General features: G+C 45.7%; 2 protein-coding genes across 3 annotated transcripts; one reads left to right on the forward strand and one right to left on the reverse strand.

Annotated features, from left to right (window-relative positions):
- On the forward strand, positions 1 to 7,498 carry KIAA1143 (KIAA1143 ortholog). Its single transcript, XM_075555972.1, has 3 exons — positions 1 to 159; positions 3,640 to 3,784; positions 4,504 to 7,498. Exons 1-3 carry the CDS (start codon positions 52 to 54, stop codon positions 4,713 to 4,715), a joined length of 465 nt encoding a protein of 154 aa, XP_075412087.1. The 5' UTR covers positions 1 to 51; the 3' UTR covers positions 4,716 to 7,498.
- ZNF35 (zinc finger protein 35) lies at positions 4,901 to 23,690 on the reverse strand. Of its 2 annotated transcripts, none has more exons than XM_075555970.1 (4): positions 23,583 to 23,690; positions 18,382 to 18,693; positions 16,115 to 16,283; positions 4,901 to 12,560 (listed from the first exon to the last, which is right to left on the reverse strand). In XM_075555970.1, exons 2-4 carry the CDS (start codon positions 18,571 to 18,573, stop codon positions 11,317 to 11,319), a joined length of 1,605 nt encoding a protein of 534 aa, XP_075412085.1. In that variant the 5' UTR covers positions 18,574 to 18,693; positions 23,583 to 23,690; the 3' UTR covers positions 4,901 to 11,316. The 2 variants fall into 2 exon arrangements, with proteins under 2 accessions (XP_075412085.1, XP_075412086.1); XM_075555971.1 differs by lacking the exon at positions 23,583 to 23,690 and adding an exon at positions 19,862 to 20,081.
- Positions 23,691 to 24,882: the final 1,192 nt, after the last annotated feature.

The following is a 24,882-nucleotide window of genomic DNA, read 5'->3' on the forward strand; positions in this document are numbered from 1 at the left end:
CTTCTGAGCGTCTCCGGGCGCCGTGGGAGCTTGTTTTCCCCCAGAGCCGCCATGAGCAAGCGGAATCAGGTGTCTTACGTGCGGCCAGCCGAACCGACGTTCCTGGCCCGCTTCAAGGAGCGGGTCGGCTACAGGGAAGGGCCCACTGTGGACACCAAGGTGAGCCCCACCCCGCCGCGTTACCTAGGAGACGGCGCGACCGGCCACTTCCGGCTTCGGCTTTGACTTGGAAGTCAGTTTAGTGACTTGGTCCCTCCTCTCATCCGAGCCCGGCCCCCGATTGTTTCCAAAACTTAACCCTTCAAACAACGAGTCCTCTTGGGCACGGGAAGATCTTTGATTTTGACGCATTGGGCTGCTCATCTCAAGGTCAGCAGTTCGAAAACACCAGCCATTCCGGGAGAGAAAGGCGGTGTTGGCGGCATATGTGCAAATGTGCTTGACAAATTGGAGAAATGGATGGATTGTGATGCCTAATAAAAGTTTGTTTTTTTAAAATAAAGAGCTCCCATCTCGGAAACTCACAGGGACAGTTCTACCTATAGTTAAGGTGACCTATAGTTAAGGTGACCAGATTTTAACATTGGTAAAGCGGGACACCATTGATAAAACTCATATCCTGGCGAAATAGCCACATGGCAGCCGAAAACCGTATACCCTAGCTTGTCTTGCATTCTTTCCAAAAATCGGGACTTTAAAAAAAAAACGCTGCGGGACGCGGAAAAAGTTGTTAAAAATCGGGACCTCTGGTCACCTTACCTGTAGTGCTTCCTCATCGACTCGATGGCGGGAAGTTTGGTTTAGGTACTGTTCTTTGAAATCATCGTACACAGAGCGCCTGGTTCTTAGATTGGTTAAGAAATGTCGCTCCTGCCTCTTCGTTCTCTCTTGAACGTATCTCAAAACCTCTGGGGTAGTGGAGGGGGATGTGGCTTTCACCCGTTTTTCAGATAGAACTTGAAGCCACCCTGTTACTTCATTAACTAGGACTCAAAATGGTACAGAATGGGAGAAAGCTCCTGGATCCCGCCCTCTGATTTGATACCCATAAAGGCAATCCTGAGGAATAGTGGATCTTGAGGCAAACCTTATACTATGCCTTAGATATGAATAGAAGACCTGTGTCGTGTTTACACGTTGGTTGTGATCGTATGCCCAACAGCAGTTCGAAACCACCAGCTGCTCTATGGGACAAAGACTGGGCTTTCTACACCCTTAAACAGTTACCGGCTAGGAAACCCACAGGGGGTCGCTGTGAGTCGGCCCTGTCTCCCTGGCAGTGAGTGAGTTCAGGAAATTAGGGATGAGTGTTGGTGGGAAGACTCTCAGTGGCAGAGCACACAGTCACCATGAAAGGCAGTGCACTTGTGGAGTGACTGAGAAGTATAGTCAGAATCATAGCAGAGACCAGATAGGACAGAGTAGAATGCTCCCTGCGAGTTCCTAGACAATATAACTCTTTACTTACTCGTGGAGCTGAGACCGGTGGAACCACCAAGATCATGGCCCTTATCCTTCAGATCTAGAACTGAACTCATCTCCACCTTAGAATAATCAACCACTTAAAGAGGGGAGCATTTGCCCAGGGACAAAGTTCAAAGGTTAAGAAAGAAGGAGGACTGGAAATGAGAAAAGGGGATAATGGTGATAAGTGAAGGTACCTTGAGGGGATTGCAAATTGAGTTAAATCAGAATAGGTATAAATTGCTAAATGTAAAAACTATGCTCTGTAAAACATCAACTAACTAAAAGTGTTTTAAAAGAATTTTTGGAGTACAGAAAAAATAGGTGGATGTAATTGCCAGGGCTTTAGATAGTTCATGACGTTTTATCACTCCGGTCCCGTGTAAATAGATCACCCAGTTTTTCTTGACTTTTACTGTGTGCCAGGCTCTGTGCCCTACACACAAGGTGAGACACGTAGCATCATTCTTGAAGGAGCTCACCTAGTGGAGAAATAGAAAACCGTTTATAATACAGCCTGGTGTATAACACTTGGGAACTAGGCACAGTATAGGAATGAAGAGGAGGTTCGCCTGGGCAAGCACTTCTAGGGGTTCTGTCTTAAAGAAGACTTGAATAAGATTTGGCCAGTGGCCGTGGACTTGTGTAGACACTGAGAACTTATTCAGAGAGGATTACCAAATACTCTTATCTGGCTGGAATTGAGAGAGACTGTGAGATTAAGGCTACGGGTGGACTGCAGGGCTCTGTTGCCTTGTTGGGAGACAGACAAGGCAAGCTCTTTTAAAGAAGAAATAACAGAAGCTATTACAGTAATGTGCAAAAACTCATTTTGTTGTGCATGCCTTTCGACCCAGCAATTTCATTTCTTGCATGTGTGTTTCTTATGTGTAAGTTCACAAGCGTGAGCAGATTGTATTTGAGAAGTTCTCTTAATAGGAAAACTTCAGAAACAGCCAAATTTTTTATTTACAGAGTACTGGTAGACAAATAGAAGCCCTAGTGGCACAGGGGTTTAAAGACTTGGCTGCTAAACAAAAGGTCAGGAGTTCAAACGCACTAGATGCTCCATGGAAGAAAATGTGGCCACCTGCTGCTGCCAAGATGACAAACTAGGCACCCCAGTGGGTCACTTCTGCTCTGTCCTGTAGGGTTACTCTGAGGCACAGCTGACTTGATAGCAGTATTTGGTTGGGGTCGAACAAATATATGTAATAAAATACTGGACAGTGTTCTTCAAAAATCAGGTAATTCTCTATATAGTTATATAGATATCTGTATAGAGATATATAAAATATCAAAGGTATTTTATAAAAAATAACAGATATTTTATGTAAAATGTTAGGAGAGTAAGGCTTTAATGGTATCTAGTTTTCCAGAAAAATCTGAATCGGCTGTTGGCATTTGTTGCAGATCCACAGTGTGTCCACGGTAACTGTGATGTGTACACTGTACATTCTTTATAATGTACAGTCCCCATGCTGTAGTCTCACACAAACAAGGTTACACTTTTTCCCTGAAACCACACAATCGATCCCCTCAGGCATTAGTTTCCTATGTATGATTATGGGTTCCTTATATGCAAAAAATGTGGTGCTTTTTTAATATTTGAGAAATCTCACCATGTAAACTAGTAAGGAAAAGGGTGGGTGGGGGAACAAGCAAGTCAACCAAGTAGTCTCCTTTGAGAACACAAACTGTTTTCTCTGCCTGCCTGTTCGTGCACACTTAGAAAGTGGCGGAGAGGATGCCTGCCAAACTGAACCTGAGGCTGCTCGATGGGAGACGGATGAGCAGAGGTCGGAGGAAGGATACGTTTTGGACTTCCTGCGGCTTGTCTCTTTTCTGTTTAATTCTGAGGGGTGGGGGAGGCGGTGTTGTTGAGACCATTGCTGAGGAGCAGCGTCCGAGCTGCTCGGAGCCCATAATCTAGAGCGTCCCCATACGGAAGCGGCAGCAAATCGGGGTCCTTGGAAATGGCCCCAGTAGATGAGCCCTCTTGATGCCTGGCAGTGAGCCTGTTCCCTCAGATGGTGAGCTCGGGTTCTTTGGGATTATGGTTCTTGAGAATTCCATATTTGTTCAGCAAAGCCCTCGATCTCATCAGTTTCTCACCAAGCTGGCAGGTAGTGTTTGGGTCAAGGTCAGCAACCTGCAGCCTGTGCTCCCTTCTAGAGAACTCAGCCTCAGCTCCCAGAAGAAGATGGCGACCACAGCGACCAAGATGACGAACAGCCCCAAGTCGTGGTTTTGAAAAAAGGAGATCTGTCAGCTGAAGAAGTCATGAAAATTAAAGCAGAGATTAAGGCAGCCAAAGCAGGTATGTCTGAAAGAAGGGTGGCTTGCGTAGAAGTGTAAGGAGCCTCAAGTATGAGATGGTTTTGCTGCTGCAGTGGTAGGACGTGTGAGGAACACAGGGTTAAAGAAGCATTCCTACTGGGACCTTGGCTTCGACACTTAGCAGACAGATGTGCAACCTTGAGCAAGTTACTTCACCTCTTCCTTCAAGGGGACACTCATTAGAATAACTTACTGGATAGTTAGAAGGGTCAAGTGTGAATTTAAGGAAATGTATCCTTGTAATAAATAAGGTACTTTGGTTTACAACCAGTCAAGAAAGGTCTTTTTAATTATAATAAGTACCAGTTGTGTGGGGTTTTTTTGTTTTTCTTTAAATCACTTTATCGGGGGACCGGTTGTGTGTTTGTTTTGTTTTAATTCCTAAACATTTCTTGCAGTGTTTTCAAGCAGCAACAATGCGCTTTTCAAACTATTTATAAACCACAGTTTGTTGTAGTTACCCAGGCACTGACACAGTATGGCATGCCGCAGTGAGAACGTGTTGAGTCTGCATGTCTGGGGGGCTTACAGCTAAGAGAGTGGAGACCAGGCATCCTTTTTTCCCCTAACCGTGGAGCACACTTCTGCTCTGACCCACCCTGGGTCATTATGAGTTTGAATCAACTTGACAGCAGCTGCCTTTACAAAGGTAAAATGGTCCAGAGGGAAGAAAGTTCTTTCATTTTATTTTTGCTCTAGATGAAGAACCTGCGCCAGCCGATGGAAGAATCATGTACCGGAAACCAGTCAAGCGTTCCTCTGATGAAAAATACTCGGGTTTGACAGCAAGCTCCAAAAAGAAGAAGACGAAGGAAGATGAAATAAATAAGGAGGACTCGGTTAAAAAGAGCTCACAAAAGCAAATCAGAAACAGCAGCCTGCTTTCTTTTGACGATGATGAAAATGAATAATTGTACATATTTTGGACTTAGTTTATGGGATATTTTTTAAAATAACATTTTGTCTTTATAAAAGTCAGACAAGTTCACTATAGAAAATGTGGGAGAAAATTAATAAAACTGTTCATCAATGCTCAGATACAAAATGCCAACCACAAAAAAAATTAGTGACATTTTATTATTTCACATATATGAGGATGTATATATAAGTTATCCTTTGTGTAACAATTTACATTGTATGGTGTATGTTTTATGTCTAGATTCTCACTTAACATTATAACCATTTTTCCACATCAATAAAATTCAAAAACCTCACATTAATAGCGAGAGGGGATTTCCTAATTCTGCGTGGATCACCCATGCATCTTCTTCATTAGCAGAACCCCACTTCGTGGGGAGGGAGAATAAGGTGCCTAGATGAAAACAATCTCGGGCTGCTGCTAGGCTGGGTCATAACATGACTCCGGCCTGGGGAGTAAAGAGAAAGCACTATGCTGATGTTTGGGTTTAGGGGCAGACTCGGCAAGCACAAGCATTTACCCTTCTCCCTTCATCCTGTCTAGAGCACAGAAGGGAAGCCTGCGAGTCCTAGAGCCGGGTCAGGATGATGGAGAGCGGCACGGGCACTAGAAGGTACAGTGGGAAGGTTGAAGAAGCTGTTGCCCCGGCAGGCATGTCTCAGAGGGCTGTGGCATCAGCATCCACTGTCAGCCTCTGGGCCTCGTGCTACAGACCCAGAATATTCGCCCTGCTTACTGAAGCCTAGTCAGGTCTCTGTTACACGCAGCCAGATGCTCTCCTAACTGCAGTAGTCAACAGCTAGTATAACAGTTCAGAATGGGCCTCAGAAATCTGAGTGTATTTCTCGTGATTCACTGAGAATAGCCAGAATCAGAGTTAGTTGGCTCAACGTAATTGAATCGTTTGAAAGCCATCAAACTTACTGTCAAATTGCTTCCTAGAGAAGGTACACCCAATATCCTCATGCCCCTCTGCGAGCGTGTTTCCCCTCAACCCCAGTGACTGCACTGGACTTGGACTGGTGCCAGCCCTGTCACTGTTAGCATTTTGATGTATAATGTTATTGAATACTTTCTGTTAATGGCAAGTTCTTTGCTCTCCTAGGAAGGGGCTAAACTTTCATACATATATGGTCCATTTTGTTGGCTTTTCATTAACTTTTTGTTCATTTTTCAGTACTTTAGTTGTAGGTTTCTTATTTATAATCTAGACTTTTGTGTTTTCCTATTGACCCCTATAGGCCAGGATAGAACTGCCCCTGTGGAAACCCAAGACTGACTCTTTACGGAGTAGAAAGCCCATCTTCCTCCCAGAGCACTGATGGCTTTGAAGGATGGAGCGATTTGGGGCTTTCTTTCCGTCTAATTTCCATTGTTCTTTGATTCCCAGCCTCCATATCAAACAAAGAATTGTCTATATTCCTTTATTTTGTTACCTTTTATACTTCACATGGAATTCATATTAGTGTACTTCTCTCTCAAACAGCGAATTGCCCCAGAGCCACGAGTCTCTCGCTGATTTTGAAAGGTGCCTGCATTAGGGCATTCTTCATGACCATTCATGTCCATTCAGGTGAAAAGAACTCACTGCTCTAGGCCAGTTCTGACTTGGCAACCTTACGGACAGTGGAGGACTGGCCCTGTAGGTTTCTGAGGATTAAATCTCCATGGGAGCAGAAAACTGCCCCTTTCTCTGTCCGAGCGCCTGGTGGTTTTGAACTTCTGACCCCAAGTATAACATTATTTTCGTTGCTACTTCATCACTGTAAGTTTGCTACTGTGATGAATTGGGCGATCCCCTAGGAGGTCTTGACCTACAGGTTGAGAACCGCTGTTGATCTTTTTTTTTAAGTCATTTTATTGGGGGATCATACAACTCTCATCATAATCCATACATACATCCATTGTGTCAAGCACATTTTTACATTTGGGGCCATCAATTCTCAAAACATTTGCTTCCCCCTCCCCACTCCTTCATGAACCCTTGATAATTTTTAATTATTTTTGTCATATCTTAACACTGTCCAACATCTCTCTTCACCTACTTTTCTGTTGTCCTTCCCCCAGGGAGGATGTTATATGTAGATTCTTGTAATCGGTTCCCCCTTTCTACCCCACCTTCCCTCCACCCTCTGGGTTTTGCCATTCTCACCACTGATTCATGAAGGGATCATCCACCCTGGATTCCCTGTGTTTCCAGTTCCTATCTGTACCAGTGCACATCCTCTGGTCTAACCAGATATGTAAGGTAGAATTGGGATCATGATAGGGGCAGGGGAAGCAAAAGAACTAGAGGGGGTGGGGAGGAAAGAACTAGAGGAAAATTTTATGTTTCATCATTGGCAACTGGACATCCCTTTACAGAAGGGTCACAGGGAGATGAGCCAGTCAAATTGCAGTGTAGCAACGAGAACCGCTGTTCTAAGGGCTGGTGACGAGCCAGCAAGATGGAGGATGTAACAGATTGGGGGGTGGGGGATGGGGAACACAGTGAAGGGACCAGCTTTTAGAAGACACTGCATCTTGACAAGAATGAACTGCTTCGATGTCAGAGGAGTGTGTGGGTGGTGGTGGTGATCTTCCTCCCCTGTGCTCCCCAAGCACCTGTACAGGACTTCACTGTCCCATCCACGCCACTAAGCCCCACTCATACCCAGCTGTTGGTCTCACTGAAGACAGGCTTTGCCTCTGATAGCCGTCACCACCCACCAGAACTCTGATACAGTAGAACTCCGGTACTGGATCACATACATCAGTACTTGACATAATCGGATTTCCACTCAAACTGTTGAGATTTTGCATGGGAGCTCGAACAAAACCCGATGCGTGAGATTTTTGTAATCAAAAGCAGTTCATGTTTTGGTCACTTGACGTTGTCAGTACGTTTGTTTAAACCGCTTACGGCTGTTTTCCAAGCATTTTTTCTATATCTTTGTTTTGTGGCTCTTTGTACTGTTTTTAGATAAAAAACATGGGTCCTAAGAGTTTTTTTTTGAAAAGAATCATCATAAGGAACTGGTTAACTGTGTTATCAATATTGTTGATAATTTAGTAAACCCTTTTAGAAAAGTTAAGGAAACACCAACAGCAGACCACATTACAGATTTTTCCCCCCTTGAGAAAGTCAGCCAGGTCCTAGTGAAAAAAGGCCAAGAAAGGACTCCTGAAAAGCTGCTACAGTTGATTTTATGGAAAGGGATTCCCCTTCCAGACAATGACTTTCCATACCTCCTCTCCACATCCGTGTCCACAGATCCAGATCCTCCGCAGTCTCAAAGTACGGGCCAGACTGTAGTTGTTAAAACGTTTTTAATGTTGCGTCTCTTATTTAAATTTTATTTAACTCTGAGCTTGTTTACTTTGAAGTTTGTGTGTAATGTTTTCTATAAAAATGGGTAAAAACCTGGTGGTTGAGAACAGATTAATCCACTTTTTTATTTCTTGTGAGAAAAACTGCTTGGGAACTCGACTGCATTACAGCTCCATGCTCCTTCCAGACGGATTGGTCCCGAGGTCAGGGTTCCAGACCAGCCAACGAGAAGGGCAGCAAGCCAGGGCAACAGGAAAAGCTAAGTCAACTCCAACAGTGTGTCGCACCTCTCTCATTAGAGACCACACAGAAGAAGGGGGTGACCACTTATTTTGAGAGCTAGAAAAGAGGTCAGGTTGGAAGAACTGTAACTGGTCGAGGCTTCTGATTGTCTGCACATCTAAATCTGGGCAGGACTGGTGAAGCTGGATGGTTTGTGGACAGACATGGACTACAAAGCTAAATGTGTAAAATTATTTTGTTGAACAAGGAACATAAAAGTATGCTAGTGCAAAACCTGGTCTCTTCACATAAAGAAACTGTTTAGTACATTAGAATTCAACTAAACAGTTCAGTTTGGTCTTACAATATCAACGCCAACGGAAACCTTGACCGTCCACTCAAGAAAGGTGGCATACTGTTTTGCTCTCAAGTTTACTGGAACATTCCACTTTTAACTCATTTCCCACCCTCTTTTGGAAGTCCCTTCATATAGTTCTTTACACCCCCATTTGCATACACACCCAGAGGCTCACGTCCTTGGCTGAATATGCAACCTGCCACTGTTTTTGTTTTTAAAAACACTGTTTGGACATTTATTAAAGTGCCTGTGTGAGTCTAACCTGCTTTTAAAATACAGTGCTTTAAGGAAGGGCTGGATGAGTGGGTCCCAAACTAATCTTTGCCATCAGAAACCACTGGATAACTATTATTTAAGGGAACTATGGCTAATTATTAAATTATGAGGATGAATAGGACAGTGAAACTAGAAGAGTTTACCAGTCCCAATGGTCTTAAGTTCCCCTTAGCTTTCAGGAAAGCCTACCTTTGGTCTGTTGGTGGGTCAAGGTCAGAATTACTCGTTTCAGGCCTCTCTCCTGCTCTCAACTTCCTGACCACTGAGAGAGAAAATCTAACTTGTTCCGAGTCTTGACACTAACTCCTGATGCTACCTTTGGGTCTCTCCACTCAGAGGTAACAGGATCACAGGCACCAACTGTCAGGTCGAGGAGGGTATGGGCACTTCTAATTCCTGTGAGGGCCTGTATGTGCACGTATAAAAACTGCATGGTAAATGTGGGGAAAGAGTTGAGAAATTAACAAGAATTTGAACATATGCTTTCTGTATGTGAAAGTGCTCTGTAAATAAACAATACCATGTTGAGTAGTATTGAATGTAACAAAAACTGGAAACTTCTGCATGAGAATTACATGACTGCTCACCACCAGGTACCACTCAGTTCACTCAGAGACCCTATTGACTGAATGACAGACGACCCGGTCCTGCGTTCTCCTGGTACAGCACTTACAGTACAAGCTCCAGCCTGCTGAGGGTTACAAGGATGGTAGAGAAGCCCAGAGTCAGGAGACCCAAAATCCAAGCCAAGATTTGTTGCTTTCTGGTAACATTGCGTAAAGCACATAAGAGGAGTCACCTGGAAATGAGGACTGAACACCCCTTTCTGAGGCTCTTCCACATGTCTGGGTGGGGGTGGCAGGTGATTACAGCTATAGACCAGCAACGTGGCAGAACAGATGACCTAGATTCGCCAGTGCCTTGATCATGGGCTTGCTGACTCGCTAGTGAGTTACTCTTCAGTTAGGAGGCCACTCTCGGGTAAGTGTTGTAAGGACTACTGGCATGAGCCACATGAACGCATGAAGTCAATGCGAGGCATAAAGGTATACAACAATTAATACAGTTGTATATCAATACAAGGCAGTATTTTCCATAACACTGCCTATTGTATAGTTTTATCAGTTTTTCTCCAGGAGTACAGGTTTAATGTTAAGGCTTACCAAACGACCTTAGCCAATTTCTTCATAATGCTGAACATTCCTATATTCCAACCCAGAACTCCTCAAAACCACCAACTTACTCCAAGACCTTGGGGAGTCCCACCCTACTTACTCCCTCTTTCGCATTCCTTTTTGGTCCTCTCAGACTTAGAAGAGCCCCACTATTTCCTTTAAGGACTATCCAAAAGACACTCAAAAGTGTGCCCTGGTTGGGCCTGTGCAGAATGAGCAGAGACAAATCAGGCATGCCACCAGGCAAGCTTTATTCTTTGACTCTTACCCGGGAAAGGGGCTTCCTGGAGCATCTCATCCAAATGAAATGCAACGATGGTTGTTGGGGAGTTATGTTGTTTGGAGTTGCTGATCTCAGCAAATGCATACAGTCCAACAGCCTTTGTGGTCAGCTTGTGATGTCACCATAAGTCCTCGAGTGCTTGGCCATGCAAACTGGGACAGAAGAAAGTGGGCAGAGGCCCCAGGGCTTGACCACATCAACATTAAGGGCACGTGACGAGGGAAAAGGCTGTTCTCTGCTTTTGTCTTTTTTAGGAGCAGCAGTTCACAGTGTTTTTGTTCATTTGGATGGGTTTTGGTGTCTTAACTGCCTCAAGGCATGAAGTTACAAATGTTGGTAAATGGATTGTAGAACTGCTACCCAAGTGATCTCCTGTGAACTCAATGCTAGAACACAAGGTTCAGGGCTCCAGAATTCAAACAGGCTGACCTCAACCAGTCACCTGCTTATTTGCGTAAGATGTTAACAAAATCTGTAATAATCAAATTAACAAAAAAAGGCCTTCCACAAAATGAGCATCTCTATCCTCAGAAAGCCATATTCCACGTCAGGGACACAATCTGTTTTAGGGTACAGGTCTAGAAAAACAAATCCTTGCCTTTCTTGGTTTAATGTTTTGTGCTGCGTTCCTGAAAACATAACCTTAAGGGACAAGGAAGGCCTCGTTGTCTCTCTCGCGCGCTCTCTCTCTCACACACACACGCCCCCTGCAAAGGGGAATGAAAATGGCAAAGAGGGCATTTGGGGCAGTAGGCAATGATTAGAGCCTAGAGCAGTGGTCCTCCACCATCCTAATGCTGCGCGGCCCTTTCATACAGCTCCTCGTGTGGTGACACTGCTACTTCATCACTGTCACTTTGCTACTGTTATGAAGGGGGTGACTCCTATGAAAGGGTCATTCGACCCCCAAAGGTGTTGTGACCCACAGGTTGAGAACCCCTGACCTAGAGGAAGGTCTCTCCATCAGTGTTACTCAACTAGGTGGGTTCTGTGATGTCGCATCAGGTGTGAGTTAGAAATGAAAGCCGCGCCACACCGGGCACATTCGTAGGGCTTCTCCCCAGTGTGCGTTCTCTGGTGTACAGTGAGGCTTGACCTCTGTCTAAAGGCCTTGCCACATTCATTGCATGTGTAAGGCTTCTCCCCATTGTGGATTCTCTGGTGAATGAGCAGGTACGAGCTACATGTAAAGGCCTTCCCACACTCATTACACACATAAGGGAGGTCTCCGCTGTGAATCCTCTGGTGGACGATAAGGCAAGAGAGCTGACTGAAGGCTTTCCCACACTCACTGCAGTCGTATGGCTTCTCTGCAGTGTGAATTCTCTGATGCACAATGAGATGTGAAAAACAGCTAAACGCTTTCCCACACTCTTTACACTCATATGGCTTCTCCCCAGTATGGCTTCGCTGATGCACGATAAGGTTAGCACTCTGGGTGAAGGCTTTGCCACAGTCATTACAGGCAAAGGGCTTCTCCCCAGTGTGGATCCGCTGGTGGACGATGAGGTTGGAGCTCCGAGTGAACGTTTTCCCACACTCGCTGCACTCATAGCACTTCTCGGTGATGTGCACCTTCTGGTGCCGAGCAAGCTGAGAGCTGTAACTGAAGGCCTTCTCACACTCACCGCACTTAAAGGTTTTTTCTAAGGAGTGAATTTTCTGATGCACCGTCAGATTTGAACTCTGAGTGAAGGCTTTCCCACATTTTGAACAAACATACGGTTTCTGTCCAGTGTGGATCCTCTGGTGCACTACGAGGTTTGCGCTCTGAATGAAGGCCTTTCCGCACTCGTGACATTCAAAAGGCTTCTCCCCAGTGTGGATTCGCTGATGCACAACGAGGTTCGCACTCTGACTGAAGCCCTTCCCGCACACGCTACAGGTAAAAGGCTTCTGCCCTGGCTGACTTTTCTGATTCTTAACAGGGCCAGAACTAAGGCTGTGTCTTTCCCTAGGGATGTGACACTTCTGGGCTCCTTCTCTGAAGCTGTCAGGTGAGTGGCACTCCTTCACTGTCACTTGTCTGAAACCTTTCTTTTCCCTCTTGATTCTTTGTTTCTTTAACGTGTTCCCCCTTTCACAGGTTTCTCCTAACCCAGGTTCTCCAGGGCCAGCTTTCTGGATGCTTCCTAATAGAATAAAGGGTTTTTCTGCTTCATCACACATCTCGGTTTTCAAAACCGACGATGGTGTGCTTCTGATTTCAGCACCTAAAATAAGAAACAGAAAATACAAATAAAAAATTTTTCTGGTCTCGAAAAATGGTAAGATCAGGACATAAAGTTCAGGAAGTATGTAACTTCGGTATCTCTGAGAAGTTACTTCATTAACGAAAACAATTGAACAAGTTTGTCCCTCTTGTACTGCCTCTCCTCCGTAGGTTGTTCTTCAGGATCCATGTCGCCAGGTCAACAGCTCTAACCCGCCAGCTGCTCCACCAGGGAAAGAGGAGGTTGTCTGCTTCTGCAGGGAGTTAGAGCAGCGGTTCTCAACCTGTGGGTTGCGACCCCATTGGGGATCGAATGATCCCCTTTCACAGGGGTGGCCTAAGACCATTGGAAAACACAGTTTCAATGGTTGGGGTTCATCACAACTTGAGGAAATGAATTAAAGGGCCGCAGCATTAGGAAGGTTGAGAACCACTGATTTAAAGTCTAGGAAACCCATAGGGGTAGTTCTAGTCTGTCCTACTTGACCCAATGGCAGTGGATTTGGTTCTTGGTTTGGATGCAGGCCACTGGGAGCGTTGGTGCAGTGGTTCGGCACTTGGTTACTAACGAGAGGTCTGCTCTGTGGAAGACAGAGGAGGCCCTCTGCTTCTGTCAAGACTTGGCAGCCGTGGGAACCTAGTTCTCTCTATTAGACAGAACAGACTCATCTTTGCATAGATGATCATCTTTTGAGGGAGAGACGTACATATTCTCACACAATGTTGCACTAAGTAATTTGCTGATGCTGTCATTCTCAGAAGTTCACGTGCTGATTGTGGAAGTTACATAATCTGGTGTCAACTTGAGACTGTTAAGAAAGGAGTGGAGTTTAGCCTGTCAATCAGGTCACAGCTTGATGACTTCATTTGGAGGTGTGAAGGAGATAAATAGCTCACTGGAGGCCAGATACACACTCTGCTTCGTCTTCCTGCTGACTAGACACATGGAGCTATGCTGGTAGAGCCAGAGCCCTGGAGCTGGAGGAGCCACGTGGAGACCCACACCAGCGCTGAGATGCTTCCACCACCACTGGATACACAAGACTTCCCACTAACTGGCCTGTGATCTTCCTGCATTCGGCATGAGTCTAAAGAGGAATTTATGGACTAGTATCGACATATTGGGTAATACTGGACTTATGGACTTGATCTGGACTGGGCTGGGATTTTTCTTAATGCACAATTGCTCTTTGATATAAAGTTTTCTCTAATTCACATGAGTGTCTATGAATTTGTTTCTCTAGTCAACCCAGACTAACACACTGATGTTCAATTGTATGGCTTACTGTTCAAAACAACCAAGAAATGAGTCATTGGAATGAAAGCCAGGGACGACCTGCATTAGAAAGATATCTGAAAGACTACTGAGAGACGAGAGCTACTAAAGGAAATAATTTCTTATACTTACATAATGTTTGTAGTCACAATAATTCTAGAACGGGGTATAATTGCAACCACTGAAAGTAAGTGGTTATTTAACAATTTCAGCATAAGAATGAAGTCAGCCCTATGGTCTTAGCAAAAGCCCAGGATCAAAGACAAGAAAACAAAGACTCATTCTCTGTGTGCTCAAGTTCAAATCTAACTTGGGCCAAAGGAATGACTTAGGACTCGTGACCTAGGCTTGAGTTGAATATTATTTTTTATGAACCTGGTAAAATTACTCCTAGGAAAGCACACCAATAATGAACAAATACTCTAAAAGATCATTATGTGGGCAACTATAACACAGCACAGTAATATAATTTTTAAATGTAAAATAGGTTAAGAGTAATACATTTAATAACTTTTTTAAGGAAATTAAACAAACGTGCCTGCTAGCATAGCTGGCTAATGTATTCTGAGATATAATATAATCTGATTAATTCAATTTATAAATCTAATTCATCAGCTTTAGAAGAACAGTGTGTTTATCAAGATTTTATTTACAGGATTTATAAGTTGGCTAAGTGAGATGTTTTAAATGTTTTAAAGGATTAGATATATTTAAAATTATATCTTGAAATACTTAAGAAAATTGGATATATACATGCTTAAAAATAAAATGAAAATAAGCCATGCTTAAAGACTTTAATAAATGCTTTCCAAAGGCCTTTCCTGTACATGCGACCTTATTATCAAGCTGGAATTGTTCTCCCTCCATCCTATGGGAGCTCAGAAACAAGGAAGGGCTCGGCTATGTCTTATTAGTGAATAACAGTATCTCTGGGACCTATCACATTGCCTAGCACACTGTATGTGGACCTCCAATCAAACCCACTGCCACCAAGTTCATTCCAACTCATAGTGACCCTACATAGCGTTCCTGACACCGTTTATCTTTATTGGAACAGAGAGGATTTCTGGGAAATCATTTATTGGAACCAAGGACTGGCTGGTGGGTTTGAACTGCCAACCTTGCTGTTAGAAATCCAACGCCTAGCCCACAGTGCCACAAGGGCTTCTAATTAAGTAGGCCTTAGATATCCCATTTTTATGGAATGCGTGTCCACAGAACAGAAAATGGATGTGTAAAGAGAGAAGGGGCCTGCTCCAGGTCAGAGTTTGCATCTGCAGGCAGCAACTCAAACAGGATCTCAGAATTCCTAGAGCTCAGCCTTCCTGCCATTACCTATGACGATGGAAATAGGTAGCAGCACAGAAAGGTCAGTCTTGGGTGGGAATAAGGTCTTGAGGTAAGAGGCAGAGAAGGAAAATAGAGGTCACTCCTGAGGGACGGTGGGATGCTGTTGGACAAAGCAAGGAGACATAAAAGAAAGTACCAGAGAAAAGGCTCAGGAAACTGTAAGTGGGGAACTCAAGCCCCTGAGAACTAGGGACCTGATTAAATCAGCAACAAGATGAAAGGTGGAAGTCCCAAACTTCCCAGTCTCGGTTAAGGAAAGTCATGTGGTTCTCAAAGGCCTACACGGTACTGGTTAGCATGCAGAGTGGGTTGAAACGATGTGGACCCAGTCCTGCAGTCGTGCAAATTCGGAAGCGTGCGTGCCAGAGGAGCCGTGGCCGTCATCCAGGTAATCGCTTCTCCACCAAGGCGCAGGGTTAGACCTCAGACCTCCCAGAGTAAGCTTCCGCCTCTGCTGGACAGACACACTTCCTTTTGCCTGTCGCCCAGCACATGAGATGTTACCATCAGACCTAGTTTTGAACTTCATTATGGTTGGGACAACTCCTGAATATCACGAGTTTTAAGACAGCTCTATGGGAACAAAACACTCCCCATGGCACTTCTTCAAAAGCACCTCCAGAGCTGACCAGCCCCACCTTAGCAAGCTCCTCTACGGTCACCACAAAACATAGCCAGGGGACATAGGTCCACGTGTGAATAGATACGGAACCTGCGACTGACTAAAGACTGATAAAAAGGTGGATATTTGGAGTTCACGCGTATTTGGCTGGTAACGTCAGATGATGTGCACTTCCCTGGACAAGGGCATGGGGGCTTCTCAGCATTCCCCGATACTTTCAACGCTTCAAGACCCGGAAGACGACCCCACCACAGCCGAAAAAGGTCCATGGTCAGATTCATATTGTGGATCAGAGGGTTCACCTTACCTAGAGAAGTCATGTCTCCCTGAGTCTCCAGTCTCTCACTCTTGCCCACGATCACCTGAGCAGGCACTCCGTGGGCCCCAGGTAATGAGTAGTCGCCAAGGGGTGATCCAGCAGGTGCGTCCTTCCTTGCTTTCAGGATCACTGCCATGTCCCAGAACACATTCTGCCCCTAGAGAAAAGCAGCACACGCGGGTTCATGAGGGGACTGGTGGGGAATGATTACATCACCGGAGCTTTGAGGACAAGTACGCACGTGGTTTTCCTGACAGTCACAAAACACCAAAGGAAAGGAAAAGGAAGCCAGTCACCTGTAATCCCCAAAGTGAGTTGGGCAGAAACTAGGCCTGCCACCTTGATCTCACCTCACTCGCCACTCCAGTTTCTGCATCTAGCTTACCAGGGGCAACATGACAGCAATCCAGTGGGGAGACTTTTCAGAGACAGGTTTCTCTGAGCGTTCAAGAATAAAGCAGCAAGGTACTGATCCTGTAGCTGGAGGGGCTCTGAGGAAGCTCGGCTGTCATTTGGGCCGTGATGTTAAGAGGGGTGTTTAAGAACAGAGCTTCCACTCATTCCGATTAGACTTCATGCTGAGAATTTGCACTGCCATCCCAGACACAAGAGGGCTTCAAAGAGCTCACAGGGAAATGACCCAAATAAACGACAGCACAGTTTTTTTATGAACTTACTGAAGCCCCCTTGTATACCGAATCTGAATCTACATTTTTTTTAAAATCCTGAAAGGATCTTTTAAGAATCACTGGGGTTATTGTTAACGTGTAGGTTCTTTTACAGTACCTTTAAGGTGGAAATGCAAACTCTTAGCAGAGTGGAGCTGGGCTGACCCAGTCTGAAGCCAGCAGCAGTTCACTGCCTTGCTACTCCACGTGTGGTCCACAGATCAGCAATGTCAGCATCGCTGGAAACTTGCAAAACATGCAGAATCTCAGACCACATTGAAGACCCCTTAAAATCTGAATTTTAGCAAGATCCCAGGAATAAGGGGTGATTAGGATCATCTATAAAGAACAGGTGAGTCCCAGGAAAGAAGCGCACCAACATCCGTGATCAAAGATTATAAATTACATGATCCAAATCCAATGAAAGGAATTGTCTGAGCTTTAAATTGTGAGATTCTCATGTGCAGATGGCTACGGACGACAGTGGAAGCCCAAAACACACGCAGGATTTACATAGGGAATGAGCCTCCAGTGTTTTCCCTCTACCCATAAGTGGGGGATGGGAACAGCCTGGGTGTCAGTACTGGAGAGAGGACCACGGTGGGTTGAAACAATTCATCAGACTTGGTTAAAACCTTGTCATTAGATCTCCCTTTTGATATCCTTTGTGCTTGATCTGATTTTTACTATTTTCTGGGTTTGTTTTTTTCCATGTTGGACTTTCTCTCTTTTGTATTTGGTCACTGTCGGTAACCTTCCTGAATCTTGCTATGTATTTTCCTATGTTTTTCATTATATGAAACGCAGGTGGGGTGAATCTAGAGAGAATGCAGAATAAAGGTTCCAGGGGGTATGACAGCAGCGGTGGGCGAGTGGTAAGGGGAGTTGACATCAATGAGTACAAGAAGGAAGAAATTATTTGAAAGCGATTGTGGTAGCGAGTGCACAACACTGCTTGAGATGATTTAACTATGGAATGGCACGATGTCTGGATCAGGTCCTAATGGTTTGAAAGGGAAAAAAAGAACAGGTGATTTATATGTATGTTAAGAGTTTTGAGAAATATTGGTCAGATGACAAACCCTGACTGGAATCACCAGGAAAGTTGATTATAAAACACAGATGCCTGGGGGGGTCTTAGATTCTGATTTAACCACCATGTCCTCTGGCACACCCATCCAAGTCTGAAACACAGGCTACTTGAGGCAATTCTGACTCACCACCACCCAGGCGCAACAGAGCAGCACGGTCCTCGAGAGCCTTTCATGGCTGGGACCTTCTGGAGGCAAATCTCCAAGCCTTTCTTCCCAGGTGTTCTGGGTGGGACTCAACAACTCATCTTTCCTATTGGTCGGTGAGTGCTTAGGCAACTGTGCCACTCGGGGACTCCTGGCACCAGGCCTCAGGATCTCCTGAATTCTACTGTAAAGGTTCTGGTAATTCTACTGTAAAGGTTGAGAACCACAGGTTTATAGAAAAGATTCAACGTCACTTGAACCAAAAAGGAGCGCATCTATTACTCTCAAAGTACTACGGACCAGCCTTCTAGCCAGGAAACAAGACTCCTTCCTACCAGGGCATCGGTACCTTCTCCTCCTGTTCTGATCCATCCAGGCCTGTACGAAGACCCTCCCTGGGGGCCCAGACTTTGATGTTGTCAGAGCGCAGCTGTGGCCTGGGGGCCTGACCCAGGAGCCTCTCTTCTTTGTCCTCCTCCTCTTTCACTGTCACTGAGCCCCAAGGGGCCAGGGCCACGGTCTCTCTCACGTCTGCAGTCATCTTCCCTGCTCCGTTGGGAACTTCTACAGCTGGGGGCTGCCCAGCAGAGGTCAAGCCCCATCTAATCTTAACGTCTCAAAAACTTCTTCTCGAGTTTCTTCCGAGGATGAGAAGTGTCCACTGCAAAATCAAAACACACTGTTAGCACCAAGCAGAGATTTCGCGGGAGCCCAGTGAGCCCACGGCTGATTTCCCGGGAGGCCAGGTAGCGCCCAGGCAGCTACCTCGCTGCCCCAGGGCACACTCGTCTTCTCCCTCAGCACAGAAGCATGAAAGCACCCCCAAACAGTCACAGTTCAAATAGATTTATATACACCATGCTTTTTTTCAGATCATACAACTTAAACTCAATGGGTTGGGGAATGATTGAGAAAAATCACCTCAGCTCCCCCCCCCACTATCATGATCCAAATTCTACCTTGCAAGTCTGGCTAAACCAGAGGATGTACACTTGTACAGATAGGAGATGGAGGCACAGGGAATCCAGGGCGGATGATACCTTCAGGACCAGGGGTGTGAGTGGCCATACTGGGAGGGTAGAGGGAGAGTGAGTTAGAAAGAGGGAACCAATTACAGGGATCTGCATGTGACCACCTCCCTGGGGGACGGACAACAGAAAAGGGGGTGAAGGGACATGTTGGACAGGGCAGGATGTGACAAAATAATTATAAGTTATTAAGGGCTCATGAGGGAGGGGGAAGCAGGGAGGGAGGGGAAAAAAAGTGGAGAGCAAATGCTTTGAAAATGATGAGGGCAAAGAATGTACAAGGGTGCTTTACACTATTGATGTATGTAGTATGGATTGTGATAAAGAGTTGTATGAGCCCCTAATAAAACGTTTTTTAAAAAAAGAAAAATCACCTCAGGTTCCCTTCCAGAGATATTCACCACATACCATAGATTTTAAGATACATACAGGGAAAAATAGGTTGTGGGAAAATTCCATGGTCTTTTCATTCAATGTTTCCATGGACTTTCTGAAGGCCTCTCACATGTGTGTGCTTGGAGTTTTTGTTTTTTTGAAAAGGGAAAGGCTCTGTGCACATTAACAGCGATGATTCTATGGTTTCATTTGGTTTTGTTTCCGTCGGAGGATAGGTATTTTCACACCCATCACATTAGCGTGCTTTTAAAGAAGACGTTACAGCACACGGATGCTGTACTGCCGAGCCCCGATGCTATGGAGCGAACAATGACAGGAACCAGCCCATGGGCCTGGGCTCTCCTGTGTCTGGAGGAGTTATCTCTGGGTGGGGCCATGACAGGTGGTTTTGAACTGAGCTTCTACCTTCAGCTGAGCATTCATTCGCCTTTCCAGCACATACTCGGAATCAGAATCCACCTCGGAATCGCCGAGGGACCTTGCGCAAAAGTAGATGGTGATTCGGTGTAATCAGATCCCCAAGAAGGGGTCCAACTGGAAGGAACCAACTGGTTTGCAGCCCAGGTTGTGATCTTCTTTTTGTTCGCCTGAGCTTTGTATTTCTCTGATCACCCCAAGTATCCAGTGAGACCTTTTAAAATAAGAAAATAGGCTGCTCGTGGTGCTGTTCTTCATGTGTGTTTGTTTTTTAAAACTGCATAATAATCTATGGTACTGATAAATTTCTGTCCTCATAGGGAAAGGGCCAACACACACAAACATAGATACACACACACTATACATGATCAGTCTAGGTATGTACCTAGTCCTTTATCTCTGCATTAGATACATATATGAACAACCGCACACATACTGCTTTGTAAAAATATAACTTTAGATCACGTTTGCATATTGTTCAGCCACCTGCAATATTTTTGTTTTGTTTTCTACCTTGATTCCCTTCTTCCAAAATGATCTTAGAAATCTTTCAATGCAATTCATACAGATCTTCCTCTTTCTGGGATCAAACTCCAAACTCACTGCCACTGAGGCAGTTGTGACTCATAGTGATACCACAGAACAGGGTAGAACTGCCCCTGTGGGCTCCCGAGACCGAACTCTCTTGGGAAGTAGAAAGCTTCGTCTTCCTTCCGCTTTCTGGGACCATGTTCTAAGTGTTGGTGCGCTGGAGCCTGAACTCTCAAGACACTTGGTCTGCCGAAGACTGTAGCCCTCCACCACAGCCCAACCTCCGTCTTGAGCCTTGAGACAAGTCCAAAGGTCATCCTGAGGCCTCGCACACTTCTGACCACTGACTACCCAGGGACAGGGACAGTGCCAATCAGCAGGGAGGGGCAGGTCACCCTCAGGAAGGTAGCTGAGCCTCAGACTAACTAGTGTTCACACAGGGGACGAAGGAGGTTGCAGCTGGGCCTCAGCTTTTCCTTCCACAACAAACACATTTAGATGAACAGCAATGATCGCTGTCTTCCCTGCTCCAGCCTTTCGGAACCAAAGATGACCCTCCTATTGTTTTGCAAATTCCAAACTTTTATTGATGATACCATGAAAAATAACCATGATGATTCAATGGTATTTTGCTTATCTATGGAAGCATGCTGCTTCTACCGATTTGTAAGTTTTATGTACACTGTTGGTTTCGTGATGTTCAGCAGACCTTGTTCTGAGGGTCTGGCCTTTCCCACCTGTTCTCTTTGTTGCTTCTCAAAAGCTCAACCTCACTGCCATCAAATCAATGCTGACACATAGAGACCCTATAGCAGTGGCTCTCAACTTGTGTGCTGAGACCCCTTTGGGGGTCGAACAACCCTTTCACAGGGGTCACCTGATTCTTAACATTAGCAAAATGACAGTGATGAAGTAGCAACCAAAGTAATTTTATGGTTGGGGGGGGGGGTGTCACCACAACATGAGGAAGTGTATTAAAGGGTCACAGCTTTAGGAAGGTTGAGAACCACTGCCCTATTGAAAAGGGTAGAGATTGCCCCTGTGAGTTTCTGAGACTGTAACTCGTTACAGACACAGAAAATCCTGTCTTTCTCCACTGTAGCAGCTGGTAACTTCCAAACGTGGACCAAGCAGATCCCAGCCCAATTTGTAACCATTATGCCCCCAGGGCTCCTCTACCATGAGTAAAATCCATTCTCATCAGTGCTGCAACTCTCTGGGAATTTTCCCTAGGAAAATGAGCACACAACATATTACGTAATGACTCCGTTTATACACCACTCCTTTAGCAAAAGTTTGTGTTTCCGGTTTATTTTTTCAGTAATTAGTACTTTTACATTCTGTGCAGTTTTCCCTTCTATCATATCATTCTTTAAGAATAAATAGGATTGGGGGCAAGGGGAGCTGATAGCAATGATGACTGTATAATAAGCCCACTCGAGGGGCGCAAATAACAGAATTGTAGATTAATGAATATATTGGATGGGGTAAGATACAGCTTCAAATATACATAGAGAGAGAATAATAATAATAATATATCATTATAGCAGGGGTTCCTGGGAGAAGGGTGGAGGAGGGAGGGAATAAAAGGGAATTAGCATCAAAGAGTTCAAGAAAAGAGAAAATATTTTGGAACTGATTGTAATAGCAATTGTACAAGCATGCTTGCTGTATTTGAATTATGGAATGTTATGACATCTTTAAGAGCTCCCAATAAAATGATGAATAATTAAAAATAAATAAGGATTCCTGGTTCAACAGTACACATGGTGGCGCTAACGATACGTACTGTCAACTTACGGTCTACAGGGCTACCAAACCACCTCACCACTTCACAGCTGCGCCCTTCCAACCGCGGGAGGATGATCACGCTTTGAGCCCGTAGAGTTAGTCTGCAGGGTCACGTGAGCGGGAGTGGACTTGGCAGCAGTGGTTTGGGTTCACCTTGTTACCATGTTTGGCAGCTGAGACCCCTCAAGAGATGGATCCACAGTGGTTGTGACAACGCTATAGCAGTAAGCTGTGTGTCCTCCTCGTGGCAGTTACACAATCGCCTGTCAACTTGAGGAAGGGGTGGAGTCTGGCCTGTTAATTAGGTCGCAGCTTGATAACCTCATTTGGAGGCGGAAGGATATAAACAGCTCACTAGAGGCCAGACACTCTCTCTCTGCTTGTCTCCCTGCGAGACATTTCCTGTTGACAAGCCACATGGAGATACTCTGATGGAGCCACGTGGAGACCCACACCAGCGCTGAGATGCTTCCGCCGTCACTGGATCCACAGGACTTTCCACCCACTGGCCTGTGATCTTCCTGCATTCGGAGTCATTGCATGTGTTGCTTGAGTCTGAAGAGGGATTTATAGACTAGTTTTGGGTATATGGGCTGTTTCTCTAGTCAACCCAGACTAACACTCCTTTTGTACAGTCTCTGTGAGCTGGACTGGGCAGTGCTAATAACCCAGAGCCTAGGAGTCAGCCTTTCCACTTTTCTGTTTTTGAGTAGGTACAAAACAGTCTTAGTATTGTGGTTGATTATAAAAACATGTCAACGTTTCCTTCCATTTAGCTTTAGACCGTGTATTAGAAAAGGATGCTTACATTCATTCAACCCTCTTCTCCCGCAGCTTGCTTTGAAAATCACATGCTTTTGCCTCCCTAACGTACTCATTATCCTACTGAATACACTGCAGTGCTTGAATGAGGTCATGCTCGCGTTCCTGAGTCAAATCTGAATTCGGGAGTGTGTGCCGTCCACGTCCTAGTGGACTTCTCCCTCGAGGAAGGCGCATGAGGCTCGGACCACTTTACGTCGCTGGGAGGGCCCTTCTCCGGGACTCATCAGACCCCAATCTGCCACTAGCCGCAGGTGGCACATTATCAAAGGCTTCCCTTCCAACTCGACCCTTGTGCAATCCGTCCTCTCCATCTGCAGGACCATCCCGGCCCCATCACCGGGATCCGCCCGGTCCCCAGGAGGGTCTGCATCCATGTTACCGGGGGCCAAGCCTCCGCCAGGAAGCGGCCCCCGTGCCCAGCGGGTACGCCCTGGAGCCGCCCCCGGGCCAGCACCGCTGGGATCCCCGTCCCCGGCGGGCTGCCCCTCGCACCGCCGTCCCTGGACTGGTCCCTCCTGCGCCCCCGACCCCCGTGCCCGCCCCTCGCCGCGGTCGGGCTCACCGTGCACGGCGGGAAAGCTCGGCTGCAGCTCACCGGCTCTGAAGCAGGAGGGCAGCGGGCCGAGACCTCCAGCCCACTCGTGCGAGAACAATGACCGGACAGGAAGTGCCTCGGGATGGGCTTCCGGCTCTCGAAATAGCCTGGCCGGTCTCTCTAGGCACCTCGGAGGTGCTTTCTTCTCTATGGGTGTCCAATAAAGCCCCGGGCCAGGGGCGCGGAGAGAAGCGCTAGGTGCAGCGGCTGGAAGGATGCTACGCGATTCTGTGAGCACCGAGCAGCTTCCCCAGGCTGCGCGCGGGCATTAAGCCAGGTGTGCGCCCTGGAGCCTAAAGATACATTTTCTCCAAGTCGTTTTATTTTTAAAATGATAAGCAGTACCATGCCTCAGTTCTAGGCATAAAGAATGGCTCAGGGTGATAATTCTCTTGGCGTCTTCTGTTCCAGTTTATATGGCCTTTTATTATTATCATAAACTGTAATAAGAATTTCAGATCTGCTCCATGTTTTTTTACCACTCTATCAGAACCAGCTATTGTGGCCTCGGTAAGTGCTAGTAACAGACACTGTCTAGTTCTTCTAGCCTCAGGGTGAGTGGAATTGTGGCTTCTCTATATCTGCTCTGAATTTTTGGTTACCTTCTGTTTTGCACCTGTGGAGTCTGGAACCGGAGTTGTCTTGGAGGGCTGCTTGAAACCTTTCAAGACCCCCATCACTTCATTTAGGACACAGGTCATGGTTTTTGTGAACTGTTATGCCAAATGACCAAGTCGTCCCGAGAGACTATGGCCCTAAGCTTTTGAACTCAGGAACGTAATGGTGAAAGGTGTTTGGTTGACTGAAGGCTTTGTGTCTCCAGTGAATGTGTGTGTATGTGCCCCCACTAGCAAATGTGTCACAGCACACACCCATAAATACCTGTCCGTTTTCACTTAGGTGCCCATCTGTAACTCCTTATGTCCTAATTTGTCTGTACCCATTCAAAGATGCTCACACATTTGTAGTTCCTTTGCTTGTGCTGTATTCACAACACTCACAATTGGTGACACTTTCCCATCATGATCCCAATTCTACCTTACAAATCTGGCTAGATCAGAGGATGTACACTGGTACAGACAGGAACTGAAAACACAGGGAATCCAGGACAGATGACCCCTTCAGGACCAGTGGTGAGTGGCAATGCTGGGAATGTGCAGGAAGGGTGGGGTGGAAAGGAGGAATTGATTACAAGGATCTAAATGTAACCTCTCCCTGGGGGAAAAGTAAGTGAAGGGAGATGTCAGACAGTGTGAGATATGACAAA

Source organism: Tenrec ecaudatus, chromosome 8, assembly GCF_050624435.1.
Source record: "Tenrec ecaudatus isolate mTenEca1 chromosome 8, mTenEca1.hap1, whole genome shotgun sequence".
Lineage (NCBI taxonomy): Eukaryota > Metazoa > Chordata > Mammalia > Afrosoricida > Tenrecidae > Tenrec > Tenrec ecaudatus.

What these genes read in the sequence shown, in the direction of transcription:
- KIAA1143 (XM_075555972.1), top strand. Translation starts at nt 52, where the DNA reads ATGAGCAAGCGGAATCAGGTGTCTTACGTGCGGCCAGCCGAACCGACG. An exon ending in GGCCCACTGTGGACACCAAG is followed by an intron (nt 160 to 3,639) that starts GTGAGCCCCACC and finishes GCTCCCTTCTAG; the next exon opens with AGAACTCAGCCTCAGCTCCC. An exon ending in GATTAAGGCAGCCAAAGCAG is followed by an intron (nt 3,785 to 4,503) that starts GTATGTCTGAAA and finishes TTTTTGCTCTAG; the next exon opens with ATGAAGAACCTGCGCCAGCC.
- ZNF35 (XM_075555970.1), bottom strand. Translation starts at nt 18,573, where the DNA reads ATGACTGCAGACGTGAGAGAGACCGTGGCCCTGGCCCCTTGGGGCTCA. An exon ending in GATCAGAACAGGAGGAGAAG is followed by an intron (nt 16,284 to 18,381) that starts GTACCGATGCCC and finishes GCTTTTCTCTAG; the next exon opens with GGGCAGAATGTGTTCTGGGA. An exon ending in GGGAGACATGACTTCTCTAG is followed by an intron (nt 12,561 to 16,114) that starts GTAAGGTGAACC and finishes TTCTTATTTTAG; the next exon opens with GTGCTGAAATCAGAAGCACA.